This window comes from Cannabis sativa, chromosome 2 (assembly GCF_029168945.1).
Source record: "Cannabis sativa cultivar Pink pepper isolate KNU-18-1 chromosome 2, ASM2916894v1, whole genome shotgun sequence".
NCBI lineage: Eukaryota > Viridiplantae > Streptophyta > Magnoliopsida > Rosales > Cannabaceae > Cannabis > Cannabis sativa.
Genome location: NC_083602.1, coordinates 5,938,616 through 5,952,958, shown reverse-complemented (window position 1 = coordinate 5,952,958; position 14,343 = coordinate 5,938,616). Strand labels below are relative to the sequence as shown.

Here is a 14,343-nt window from a genome sequence, read left to right as displayed (position 1 = left end):
ATTGTCATTGCTGATCTGATTACATACGTTAGCAGCCTAATTGATTAGGTGAAGAAATATAAATTGAACTCTCTCAAATTGAGATTGAGATAAAATGTGTGAAACTTGAATCTTGTTTATAGTGCTCAAACTACAGCCCTACGTAATTGGTTGTTGTGTATTGCCTTTAGACCAATTGCTATTCATAAAGTGGAGCAAGTTAGCTATTGCAACAACTCCATAGAGCTTCCATTTACTGAATCCTTTTTCTCTACTCTTTATATAACTTCTCTTCTTCATTTGAGTATATTCCAACCAATCCCATAATAGAATATACCCTTTTCTCTTCTCTCTATTTGATTTGCTCAGATGGACTCAAAACAGAGCTCTGATGAAGCTGTCCTTATTCCAAAAAGCAGGTCCAAGGGAAAAGCAGTAGTGGATGATGCTTCCCCTGCTCCTGCTCCTGCTCCCGCCCCAGTCGCAGCCATCGTGAGCAACAAAAAAGTGACTATAGCTCGGAGAGTAGGATGGAAAAAAGGCATTTCCATATTCGACTTTGTTCTAAGGCTGTGTGCGGCTGCAGCCGCCTTTGCTGCTTCTGTTGCCGCCGCACAAGCAGAGGAGATTTTACCTTTCTTCACGCAGTTCCTTCAGTTCCATGCTGAGTACAATGATCTTCCAACTTTACAGTAATGCATTTTATCATTTACTTCAAATAACAAAATAGTAAAACATGCATGCACTCACAAAACCCATCCTACATCCCAATTTCAAACTTGTATAAATAACAAAATTACATTAGTGAATCTCGTACACTTACATGTTATATACATACAATTGCAGGTTTTTTGTGATAGCAAATGCAGCAGCTGGTGCATATCTTGTACTCTCGTTACCCTTTTCTATAATATGCATTATTCGACCCTATAAAGTAGGACCAAGGCTCCTCCTCCTCATCTTAGACACGGTGAACTCTATTTCCTTATTATTACTTTCATGTGTATTGTATTTTTCTCTCTTATCACAAACAAAGTAAAAACCAAAAGCCTATTGGGGTTTAACCGTGTTCTAATTGGCCCGTTTTATACAATGATTTCTTTCTTTTTAATCTTATAATTCCCAATGAACTTGATTTTGAGATTCCTTGATAGAGTTTGATAATTTTAAATTAAATGGTCTCTTGTTATAGAATCTAAAGTAAATAGTAGAGCATAAAGTTAATTAGAATTTTTGCTCTTTAAATTTTAACATGTACAAAATCATACTTCCTGAACTTTTCAAGTCATTAAAAATTTTCCATGAACTATTAAAATTGTTAGATTTAAGGACTTCTGTCCAATTTCATTTAATTTTGCAAATATGTCGATTGTCAATGTACTAATTCATGTCCCCCGATCCTAAACTTTAACATGTACTAAATTATGCCCCATAAATTTTCAGGAAAATTTTTTAACGACTTTAAAAATTCATGGGACATGATACATGTCAAAATTCAAGAAAAATTAACCTAATAATAATATGCTTTTGTAATTACATAATTTTTTTTTTAATTTAAGTGTCTCAATCATTAAATCGTGTGGGAACAGATAATGACTACTGCGACGATAGGTGCGGCGGGTGCATCGAGTGCAATCATGTACTTGGCTCATAATGGGAGTGTGGATGCCAATTGGTTAGCAATTTGTCAGCAGTTTACGGACTTTTGCCAGCAAATAACTGGCGGCGTTGTTGCCTCTTTTGTAGCTGCTGTCATTCTCATTGCACTTGTTGCCATTTCTGCTGTTGCACTTAAAAAAACCACTCACTAGATTCATTACATTTTACTTATATCCTTATTCTACTACACTTCTACATATGGTATCTATCTACGGCTTAATATGTGAGTAAAAACATCTTTCTTTTTGGAATTTCTTGCAAAATTGTTTACTTTCTCCTAATCAGCTCAGCACCACATATATATAGGAAGAGATTGGATATATATCTATACATATTACCAAAAAAAAAAAAAATCTTAATGATTCTCATTTTTGCTAATAATGGTTCTTAGTTTAACTCAAATAAATGTAAAAATATTTCTTTTGATATTTTGAGAATAAATGTTGTATTAATTCTGGTCTGATGATCAACCGATATTATCATACCTTAATAAGTAAACTAATCATCGACAACTAATTTTAGGATATATTATTTATGGTATTTTTTTTAGTATTTATCTAAAAGAAGATAAGTTACATATTTATAATTGTAAATAAATAATTTAATTTGGCCGTGATTTTGTAAAGATGATTTTTGTTTAAATTATATATGATTTTTTTTTTTTAAAAGAACATATAATCTTCCCATCAGTTACAAATTCGATAAATTATTGAACTTACAATCTACCATATACATATAATTTAGATAGTATTAGAGTACCAACAAACAAATACAGTAATACATTCCCATTTTTATATAATAAGATCAAAAAACTGATCCAATTATATAGCTTAGTTATATCCTAGGACTAGGAGTTGTTTCTGGTGGCTGAGATGATTCTCTTACTGTTGGTGTTGGCCATGGCTTCCGTACCTTCTCCACCTTGTCTACGTAAACAGCTCGCCCATCGATCACCTGAATGCATATGCAGTTGAATCGTCATTTAAAATTTTACAATTTTTAACTAAATGAAATGGAAAAGAAAAATCAGTACTGTGTAAGTATGTTTCTGTACCTTCCCATTTGTGCCAATCAATGCCTTTTCAGCATCATCTTCTTCAGCAAAGGTCACATATCCATATCCTTTCGATCTGTTTCGAGTTTTATCCATTATAATATTAGCTGGAAAAGAAGCAGAACCAACAATGTTGAGGATCATTTGAATAATATGGGCATGTTAATAGCATTAGGATTGTGACAACTGCATACTTTCAATTACTTCGCCAAATCTTGAAAACACTTTAGCCAATGTCTCCTCTGTTGTCGAGAAAGATATGCCTGTGAGAGAAAACCCAACTGTTAATACTTATGAGTCTTCTAGTAAAGGCAGCATATCTACAACAACTCATGTAATAACACATGGTGACAGGAAATACTTAATTAACTCAACAGACAGTAGATTGTGTTTGACAGGAATTTTTAGATGAAAGAAAATAACAGCCCCATAGGGATTTAAATATTAACCTCAGTCTTGGTACAGTGAAAAACAGATAATGATGATGATGAAATTGATGCTGTTAATCCACCCTATCGATTGGAAAAAAGTTTATAACCTGATTCTATAAATTCTATCTCCATAAGAGCTTAAGTCTAATCATATCCATGAACGTATGATGATTAAATTTATGTTGCCAAACTACCCTATTGAGTAGAGGATGTATTTTCTTGTAGATTTATGTTCAAGAAATTAAACAAAATGAAGGAGATTAAACCAGTCTAATTCATGTTCATTTATATGGAAATATTTGCCTCTTCTGAAAATGTTCTGGTTCGCTTAACAGCCCTGAGTATGTTGAAAACTCGAGAAAATTTACAGCAAACACAAAATTGGGTGATCATCTATTGACTACTCCTTTACTGGGTGGATGTTTGACTGAAATTCATACATTAAATAAAATTGGGTATGGCCAAGTCACTTTGTAAGGAATGAGGGACTTTTGTAAGGACAGGGTGAAATATGGGTAGTTTTAGCTATCCCTTGAGCCATATAGTTAGAGAAAAATATTAGAATCTTCAATGTTCAATCACATGGAAGTGGACACAGATGGTATTGTATCTGGGACTAACCAAAGTTGAGTGGCTATATAGACTTCTAATACAAAGGATTCTAAAGTTCCCCCTTTTCCATGCTATTTAATGATTGTTCATTATGGTTGTACAAAAATCCATACTAAGCTATTCTTTTCAATAATAGATTTTTAAATAGGTTGCTACTTTGCAATTCAAAACGATCTCTCATCATCCTTTATAAGAAGCAAAGCAACCTTTGTTATAGTCCGGTCACCCAACCAAATGAGCCAAATTAAGCTATCATTCTATCACATGGATCCAGCAGCCAATGCCAAGAATCAAGAGTCTAAGGTTGTGTTTGGTTGGAGGTAATAAAATGAAATGGAATGGAAAAGAATTAATTTTAATGGTTGCATTGCATTTTATGGTATTAAAATATCATTCCGATGGACTAACTTTTCCACTATTTTGGTAGAATGACCTCCATTTTAAATTGAAAGGAAAGACCATTCTAACACCAGATGAAAAAAAAAATAATAATTATTTTTATTTTTTTGGTGCATTTTAAATTTTATTTCATTTTATTCCTATTCTCATTTCTATTTCCATTGCCATTCCTAATTCTATGCTTTCATTCCATTCAATCAAACGCAACTTAAGTGTTGATTTTCAACTCTTTACCTTAGTATTAGAGTGTCCTACTCTTAAAAGTGTGTGGGAAAATTCAACTATTTATAAAAACAAACATTAGAGATTAGTTTCCAAGTTGAATTCTATGATTCTTATACCATATCCACCATACATTTATACTGTCTAAACTTCTGTTCCACTAAGTTTAACATACCCAAAACTGTAAACTTTTAGATTCATAAACTCTTTATACCCTTAATTCATAGCTCTATAAGCCAAATTTTAAAAACAAAGTCTTTATAGCCAATAGCCTAAATGTAGACTGGAAAATCCAAAACACAAAAACATAACATGACTTAGTTAGCAAACAACAACAACAACATCAATCAACACAGCCACATTTTTGACGAGTATAGATTACATACAAATGTTGATGTTGAAGAAGTTTAGAATTTTAAAACCCAATGCTGCTTTAAAAATTATTACCAGGAAAATGAAAAGATTAGATCTTTTAAAGAAAAATTAAAATAAAATGACATTAATCTCACATAATAATTGTAAGACCCAGAAGCACAAAAATTAAAATTAACTTACCTTTGACAAAGAGCTTGGAAGAAAATCGGCGGGAGAAAATGGGGTTGTAAGAAATTGGAATTGGAAGAGGTTTGGTATATCTGAGAAAGCTGCGGGAGATTGCCCTCAACGAAGCCGCCATTAGAGGTAGAGAGAGAAACAAGCTGAGGTTGTAGGGTTATCGGGTGTGGTGGTGGCTGTGATGAGAAGGAGATTAAGCTTAGTTGCATCGCCGGCTGTTTAGGAGAGCTTGTTGATTATACTAAGCTACGAAAATTGTTAATGAAAGCAGCAAAACGTTAAAATAATGGGAAATTTACATACTAACATATGTCAATTTTTTTTATAAAAATACTGTGAGATTGTATTTTTTATTTTTTATTGTATTTTTTTATAAGTTTCATACTGTAGTATATTGTGTTAAATTTTCACTGATGTTCTACTGGTGTTTTTTAGTTGTTCTACTGTAGTTTTGAGTTGTTCTGTTTTGTGTTTTACTAGTATTTTATAAAAACACAGTATTTTTGAAAACTTTTCCGTGTGATAATATTTTTGTAAAAGTTAACCCAAATTCTAGTATTTTTGTAAGTTTCCCAAAATAATTCCTTAATATTGTTTGGGGTTTTTACTTAAAAAAAATACTAAATATTAGCTAAAAGTTTACAATTTTACTGACACACGAATTTTTTTTATAAAAATACTATCTTTTTATAAAACAACCGTAAAACAACAAAACAGAACAATTAAAATAACAGTGAAATAATTAAAAACAATCGTGAAACAACAATAAAAACTTAACACAGTACATAGTATTTTTTTAAAAAAATTTGCTCCAGAATAAAAAAAAAAGAAAATAAATTAAAAAATTCAATATTTGGTGTAAAAATCTCATATTTTTTCTAGAAAAGAAAAATCCTATAATAATTTTAAAATAATAGATATAGATTATTTTTGAATAAAAACGTAATATCATAAAACGAAACAATTAGCCCTCACGGTCATTACAAAATAAGTTCTCTGGTAAAGAGAAAATCGGAATAGAGTCGTACAAATAGTGGGTAAAAACCCACTTAACTACATCATGAGCAACAAAATTACAGGATCTACTAACATTAGTAAAATTACAATTAATAAAAGAGGGAGAAGATAAAATTACATGACCTAATAACAATAATATATTATTATATTATATTCCCTAACAAAATAATTACAATACATTTTTTTAATTTATTTTCAATAAAATATACTAAAAAACTATTTTATTTGAAATAAAAGAAATAATTTAAAATTGAACTCTAAAATGGATTTCAATAAGATAAAATAAAATTAAATCGTAAAAGTAATTGTTTATCTTCATTCTTTTTCTATCTTATTCTTCCAAGTTTCTTTTGTCCTTTTACCATTTCTTTTGCATTTTTCAATATATTAATATTTTACTTGTTTGAATACATTATTTTTCATCTTTAAATTATTAAAAAAAATTAATTAGTTTTTTTATATTTCAATAGATTTGAGTGATTTATTTTTTTTATAACTAACTGAGTTATTTTTTAATTTAAATGTTTTAATATTTTTACCAAACAAAAAAATGGTATAAGCACATAATTTGTGTATATTAACATCTTATTTTTTTTGGGTAAGTTGAAAAATGTCTCTTTTATTCATCAATTAATCAAATTTACCTCTAATTTTATATTTATTTGAAACATACCTCTTTTTATATGTATTGTACCCAAAATATCCTTACATAAGAGATTCACATGGAGAGTATCTTGAAGTGACAGGGGCAAAATTGGTACAATGTTTAAAAAAAGAGGTAAAAATGATAGATTTTAAAAAAGAAGGTAAAAATAAAATAGGACAATATAAAAAGGGTATAGAGTACAATTTCCTCTATTTTTTTTTTATTAAAAAAACATCTAAATTTTTTGGATTATTTCACAAATACACAAAAATAATAAAAAAATTATTTGGACTAATAAAAAATTGACACGTGGCATTTATTTGGGCTTAATAGATCAATTAGAAAGATGGACCAACAGACTTACAGAAAAACGTGACCTTGGTAGTTCTTGGATTAATTGTCCAGATAATATTATTATGTTTAAACCAATTGTTGAAGAGATTATTTCTCTTTTAGCTGTTGTTGGTGGTGGTTCTTGTTGTGCCATTTCGCGTGATGCAAATGGTGTGGCCCATGCACTAGCAAAGTCTGTTACTAGTTCTATAGAGGTTCATGTGTGAACTGATGTTTGTCCTAGATTTATTAGTGCTCCTGTAACATCTGATTTGATTTGAGTTAATAACATGCTTTCCTTCAAAAAAAAAAAAAAGAGAAAAGAAAACGTGACCTTGGGGACTATTAATGCTAGTTTTTGAGGTTAGGGACTAATCTGCATCAACTCTAAATTTTTAGAGACTTTTGCTGCAATTATTCCTTTTAATTTTATTGTTTTACTACTTTTTAGTTTTTACTACCAAAAAAAATGGTAAAAGCACCTGTATTTTAACATCTAATTTTTTTGTTGATAAAAAAAACATCTAAATTTTTGAGATTGTTTCACAAATATACAAAAATACGGTTGTACAGAATTTTAAATATTTTTATGATTTTTATAATTTTATTTACAAAAAATACAGTATTTTTATGTTATACTTTTGTTAATTTTTTATTCTCTGTATGTTATTCTTTGTTGTTGTTTAGATGTTATTTCTGTTACTTATATGTAATTTTCTTGTTATTTTTGTATTATTATTATAAAAAATCGTAAAAATATGAAGAAAAAAAAGATTTTAAACATAAAAATATAATTTTTTTTTATTTTTTATTTTTATATTTCCTTACGTATATTTTTTATTTTGCAGTTAAAACATTTTCTCTTTTTTGAGAGAGTGTTTTTTCACAAGCACAAGATTCTCTCTGTCATGCAACTAAGACGATCCTCACTCCCGTCCAAAGTTGTTCATTGTTGGGTCTTTCTATTTCTTTTATAGAGAGTGATCCTGAAGTTGTCATCAATTTAGCCCTTTCTTTTTCTGAAAGTGTGTTTGGGTGAAGCTGTTTTTTTAGTTCTATTAAGTTCTTGTTATCTGTCTTTTTGAGTGTATATCTTTAACATGTAATGCGAAATGGTGAGATTATGCACAGATGGAAAACGAGATTTCTTGATTGGAAGAAATTTCTTCCTTGTTTAATAATCAATGTATTATTTGATTTTCAGCAATTAAAAAAATAAAAATAGTTATTATATTTAAAAAAAAAAACTTTTTATTTTTATATTTCCAACAATTAAATTTTGTAAATGATAATAATAATAATTATTAAAAAAAAAAAAAGCAAAGCTATCCTTTCTTTGGTTGGGGAGATATTTTAAGGAGTGTCTGAAGCTGTGGAGCATCGACCACAATGGACACCCTTCAGAGGTTCGGCTGCCTCACCTTTTCCTTCAAATCTCCATTCCCAACCACTTCTCCAATTCCAATTCGTCCTCCATTAAACCCATCTAACTCCATTCTCAGAACAAGCCTTCGTCCAGGTCAATCTCAATCCTTTTCTCTTTTTCCTTTTTACTATAACATTTAAGTTTTTAGACATTTTCAAAGAATTTTTGTTGCAAATGTGACTGATTTGCAGTGAGTGGAATAACGAAAGAAGATGTAGTCCAAACATTCCTCAGAGAGAGACAATTGAATGGAGATTTTATATCAAAGGTTTCTGATATGTTATGGCAGGACGAAGCTACCAAGTTGCTTAGTGAGACTGAGTCTGCTGTACTTGCTGATGATGACATTTCTCAACTACCAAACCAGGTTACAATTAACCCAGACTTTTTAACTTCTTCTTTTGATTATTCAATGATGGGTTTTTAGTTAAGGAAATTGTAACAAGTTACTCACATTTTAGATTTTGTAATGAATTATTCAACCTTTTATCTTTGTTTGACCAGGATTTGCTTGATAATTTTTTAACATGATGACTTAAATTAGTATTGTTAAGCTGAGAAGATTATGCAAGTAGGTACAGTATAATGCATAATTTGAAACAGAGAAGGAAAAAAAAAGGCAGGAAACTGTAGTGTTGAGAAGGATTGAGCAAAAGTGACATTCTTGCTAGTAGATAATAATATGTGGCATGGAGGATTTGGCTATATTGTAAAAGTCATTATTTTTAATTTTTTGAAAGAAGGAATTTCTCTTTATAATTGAATTTGAGTGTATCTAGTTTTGTTATATACAGTACCCATGTACAGATACATGCAACATTTGAATTGTGAGGTAAATACAAGAAAAACTAATTTTTAAGGATAATTTGACATACTAGATGTAGGAGAAGGGAAGTCTATAATTGATTGAAGAGCTTCAAAATGCTGGTATACTTTAATTAGCTTCTGTTGATGATTTTTGCATGTTGGAATGATGTGCATTAATTTTAGTTCAACTCAATACAAATCTTCCAAGTGGCACTATTGCTGATCATAGCCTTCATAATTGGTTTTTAGACCTTGATGTGGGAGGGAAATTCATGTATTTGTACAGCTTGGATTTTGATGCAATAATCTAAATAAATTTTGTTCTAAATGCATGACTCCACAGTCGATTGGAAGATATAACTAAAGCATGGTAATTGTCCAAACAGAAAGATTCATTTAGCATGATTTCCATGTAAAACTTTGGTCTCAAACAGTCATATGCTTAATCAAAAAGTCATTTATATGATTTTTCTGAGTAAATTATGTTATCTTGCTGTCGTGAAATTCCAAAATAAAATATTCTTGATATGAGTATATGCTCAGATTTTCTGTACCCAATCTCTATATGTCATCATATTTGTGATCGTGATCTTTCATTTTAATTTAGTGAACAAACGACGAGTAAACGTTTTATATATTTTTCTAACAAAATCTGATATTATTAGGTGACCGAGAGTGGTGATGATGGTGGTTTTTTAAAGCTCACAAGAACCCAGGAATGGATACAAGGTGACATCTCTGCACCAATAAATAAAAAGGCTATTGCTAAGGTAATATTTTTAATTTTGTTATTGGTGTGTATATATACATTTTTTTTGTTATAGTGTTTGCTGGTATATTATAATTGAAGAAAGAAAGCACCTTGAGAATTTGGTTAGAGTTCTGGATCTGGATTATATTTATTGTTAGTTCTCAATCATCTGCATATGTCACTACAGGCATTGCAGGATGACAGGGATAGAAGGAAGAGACTCAACCTTCTCCAATATGAAGCTGTATGATACTTGAACTTTGTTCCTTGGTAATTTGTGTAGGTCAGTTATATGTGTGTTTCCTGTGTTTTTCATCTTGCATGTAACTGTTTCTGCTGCAGCAATTGTTTGTGAGGAATGACAATAACTACTCCTTCACCCTGCCCTTTCTTAGATAGGGAACAAATAAGGTTTTAGTTTGTCTCCATGTATTTATATGCAAATTCAACTCCCCCATTCACTGTTAGTTGTTTCAGCTGTTAAGCTTTCAGTACTTCTATAAAGATAGCAGTCAATGTCATTAATTCTTTTCTTCAAGAGATTGAATTAATTGAACTGTTCATTTCATACTTTATTTTAATTTTCTTTTTTTCTTTTATATGTATATAAATTTTATTTCCAAGTTGCTCACCTTACTTTACATGCTGCAAGATTAACAAGGCTGTGTGAAATATTTTTTCTTTAAAAAGATAAAAGCTCATATGTTGTCCATCTTTGTGGTCATCAAATGTTACCGTTGGTTAAATAGCCTGAATTTTATGTTACTACTGTTTTTTTTCTGCAGTTGAAGAGAGAACTATTCCTTGTGTCTATTGGAATTGGAATTGCATGCAGTGGTTACTGTTTGGTTGTTCTATCAGTCCAGGTACACTTTAATAAAAGAAAACTCCTATCTTTTACATTATGAGAGGCAGAGTTCCTCAGATTTTATGAGAATTTAAGAGAAAGATACTCCCTAGCTTCTCTAATTTGTTGATTTTTCTTTCAAGGAAATGAAAAGATGTTTGAAACTAAGCTATGTTTCTATCGAGAGCTAACTTTCATTTTAATTGCACAGGCTGCTATTAGTTATGCGACAGGATTTCTTTTCAGGTTGGTTTGCTGCATGTTTAAGTAATAATTTGAGGGTAGTTTCATTATAGTATGGTTAAACCTCCCAAGTTTCACTCTTCTTTCTTAATGGCAACCCAATAAACTTTGTCTAATTGGAGTTACAAAAGCACAACTTAAGTGTGAGTTTCCTTAGGAACAATAGATATATTATTTCCCCCAGAAATGATCCTACATTGATGAGCTATAGTTAATATCAGGCCATTCAGTTTAGATTGTTTATGGGCCAATGGCTGTTTGATGATCTGTATTTTTCTTAATCTGTTGAATTATGGAAAAAGAAAGGCCAGTTGCATATCATATATAGCTCCTCAAATATGTTTCTTCTTGAAATTGTAATATGATTGCATTTTCTGTGCAGCTGCTTGTATCTTCAGCTTCTGTACCGCCATGCAGATAACCTGTCTAGAGAAGCAGTTCCTGAAATCTTCAGGCAGAAGAAGACAAAGAAGTACAACCATATTATTTCTTATTTACATTACTGCTGTATATTGGTCTTTGCAGAAAAATGCTCATGCCCTTTTTTTCAGAATTGGAATAAGAAGTGATGACTTGAAGGATTCATTTGAGAAATCCATCAAGGGTAGTGGTATGGCTCTTTCATCTCCAAGGCTTGTCATCCCAGCAGCAATATATGGACTTTGGATTCTCTCTCATCAATATATCCCTAATGAGTTCTTTGATTTCCAAGTAAGATATCGAAGTGTTATTTCGTTGAATAGAATACTTTCTTCCATAGACTGTTTATTATCAACTCGTCACACACCTCTGATGTTATTTTTGTGTACCATATTTTGGTCATTACAGCTTGTGCCAGCAATGCTTGGGCTGTTTGTATACAAAGCTGCTGCTCTTGTTCAAGTTTATAGAGATAACGAAGACCTGCAATTGGTTTTTCCAGAAAACGACTAAGGTTCAACACGATTGGAAAACTTGTACTTAATTCTTTTTATACTTAGAGAACCCGGCAATTTATAAGTGAAAAAGAGGAGGAATGCTTTTGGAATGGCTAATAGTTAACATTATATAGTGTACTTACTGTGCACCAGTTTTGCGGAGCGGGGCCCAAAACTGCTTCTTGAAGATAGTTTGAAGGGAGTTCAGTCAACAAATGGATTCTTAACTCTGGAATTCTGTTCTCTCTAGCAAGTTTTAGTGAGGTCAGCTTTTATCTGCAAGTTTAGTGTATATTCTTTATCCAGTTTTAAAGGAAATGTAAGACATGATTTTGACAAGACTAGTTGGATATGTTTTTCAAGAACTCCTCTTTTCTTCTTTTTTTCTTAGCTTTTTAGACATCTTGGGTTGGTCCTAAAAGCTCTGTTTACAATTATTGGGGCTTAAATTATTCCAATGCTCTGTTTGGAACCTTAAAATCCGAGTAGGGATGATGGTAAAGTGACTTTGACAATAAGAAGTTGAGTGCTTTTGTACAAGTGGGTTTATCATTTATGCAACTTCTTCACTTTTTTTGAATGAATCATTGTTGTTAGGGGTGTTCATCAAACCGCTCAAACTGCCCGCACTACACCGCACCGCAAAAAAAAAAAATGCGATGCGGTCGCGGTTTGAATTTTTCTTAAACCGCGCAGTACGGTGCGGTTTGCGGTTTTGAATTGTTAATATGCGGTTCAAACCGCACCGCACCGCACATTTTAAAATTTCAACTTTTATATTTATTTAGTCCAATATGTGAATGTTCGACCTAAAACCCACTATTATTGTATTGTTGAAACTTAATTTTTTTTTTCATATTTATTGTCAAGTCTTATAGTATTTTTGACAAGTGTTGCTGAAGTTTTATTGTATTTGTGATAGTTTGGTTATTTGGTAATAGTCCAAACCGCAGAAATCGTAAAAACCACACCGCACCGTTCCATTTTTTGCGATGCGATTTTTGCAGTTTTTTAGTTTCGCGGTGCGGGTACGGTTTGAGAAATTGGAAAAACTGCATGTGCGGGTTGGTTTGAAAAAAATGGTCAAAAATAGCACCACGCGCACTGCGAACACCCCTAATTGTTGTTATAAAACATCAGTTGTTATTTTTCCTAACATGAAAAATAACAACTCTAAGGATGAGGTAAGTATGCATAGTACAAAACATCAGTTTAAATATGGGACACCAGCATGTATGTGTAATTGAATAGCCTAGTTTTTGTTTTTGATAAAGAATTGAATAGCGTAGTTGATTCTAAAAACTGAGAGCCTCAACCTCAACTATCTCTTGCCACTAGAAAAATTCTTCGCATTGTGGATAGTAAACCACTATGTTTGATGATTTTTTTTTTTTTGTGCCTAACGTTATGAAAGTATAGTTATTAGTTATTCTGTTTCTTTGTCGTTCACAAAATTCTTATTGCTTAGTTTCCATTTTTCAAACATATATTAGCTCATATTTTGCAATTTATGTCACTTGAGTTTATGTCAAACAGATCTAGTGGGACCATTTCATCCACAAATAATAGACTTTGGGATGCTTAGTTACTCAAAATAAGTCTAAAGCTATGCCATTTAATCAGGAGCGGATGTAAATATTGAGTGAGGTGGGGATGGAAATTTAGCCCGTGAGTATGGGTCTGCGAGTACCTGCTCCTAATAAGATAGAAATTCTCCGCCTAAATGGAGAATGGAGTGAAGATAGGGACAATTTTTTATCGCCATATTATTAAACGGAGCGAGAACCGACGGAACCCGTTTTACTTTTTACTTATTTTATATTATTATTATTTTTACTATTACATGTATATTTTTGTGTTTTTGTAATTTATTAGTAAATTTTTTAAATATTTTCGTTTTAGTTAATATTGTATATTTTAAATTATTAACATCTATAAAAAATTTCAAGTGTTATATAATTTATCTTTTTTATTTATAATTTTATTTTTATCTAAATAAATGGGTCTCCCGTACTATCCTAACGGGGATTCATTGGCTCTTTCCCGATAGGGAATACATAAGGATGAGTATTAAAATAGTTGACGGGAATAGAAATAGAGGGAGCACTCCTCACCTATTAGAGCAACTCCAATGCAAGTATTTTAAAATATAGCTAATAATTTCCACATCATCTTAAAATATTATATTTTTTTTTTCATTCACATTATTTTTTATTACTTTACTTTTAAAATTACTCTAATGTTAAGCAATTTTAAAAGTCATAAGAATAGACTCACACTCTATTATTTAATATATTATTAAATTACTTTTAATATTTTAAATATTATATTAATACACCTTTTTTTATAGAAAAATTATAAAAAAAATAATTCACCTACCATTGCTCGACAGTAGCAATTGCAGTATCTCACACAATTTTTTTTAGTAGTCAAGCAATTAAGATT

At 30.9% G+C, this 14,343-nt stretch overlaps 3 protein-coding genes across 5 annotated transcripts; 2 read left to right on the top strand and 1 right to left on the bottom strand.

Moving 5' to 3' along the window:
- The first annotated feature begins 66 nt into the window (after window positions 1–66).
- LOC115721121 (casparian strip membrane protein 1-like) lies at window positions 67–1,969 on the top strand. Its single transcript, XM_030650367.2, has 3 exons — window positions 67–671; window positions 826–949; window positions 1,569–1,969. The coding sequence occupies exons 1-3, from the start codon at window positions 349–351 to the stop codon at window positions 1,788–1,790; spliced, it is 669 nt and encodes a 222-aa protein (XP_030506227.2). The 5' UTR covers window positions 67–348; the 3' UTR covers window positions 1,791–1,969.
- Window positions 1,970–2,256: 287 nt separating this feature from the next.
- Window positions 2,257–5,185, bottom strand: LOC115718572 (small RNA-binding protein 11, chloroplastic). The gene is made up of 4 exons (XM_030647382.2): window positions 4,912–5,185; window positions 2,887–2,955; window positions 2,693–2,799; window positions 2,257–2,592 (listed from the first exon to the last, which is right to left on the bottom strand). Exons 1-4 carry the CDS (start codon window positions 5,030–5,032, stop codon window positions 2,473–2,475), a joined length of 417 nt encoding a protein of 138 aa, XP_030503242.2. The 5' UTR covers window positions 5,033–5,185; the 3' UTR covers window positions 2,257–2,472.
- A 3,043-nt stretch (window positions 5,186–8,228) lies between these two features.
- LOC115721252 (uncharacterized) lies at window positions 8,229–12,478 on the top strand. 3 transcript variants are annotated; one of them, XM_030650509.2, is made up of 10 exons: window positions 8,238–8,426; window positions 8,525–8,700; window positions 9,806–9,910; window positions 10,079–10,135; window positions 10,677–10,757; window positions 10,950–10,984; window positions 11,364–11,453; window positions 11,533–11,692; window positions 11,810–11,915; window positions 12,052–12,478. In XM_030650509.2, exons 1-9 carry the CDS (start codon window positions 8,297–8,299, stop codon window positions 11,912–11,914), a joined length of 939 nt encoding a protein of 312 aa, XP_030506369.2. In that variant the 5' UTR covers window positions 8,238–8,296; the 3' UTR covers window position 11,915; window positions 12,052–12,478. The 3 variants fall into 3 exon arrangements, with proteins under 3 accessions (XP_030506368.2, XP_060965970.1, XP_030506369.2); XM_030650508.2 differs by having other exon boundaries at window positions 8,229–8,426; window positions 11,810–12,478; XM_061109987.1 differs by having other exon boundaries at window positions 8,229–8,426; window positions 11,533–12,478.
- Window positions 12,479–14,343: the final 1,865 nt, after the last annotated feature.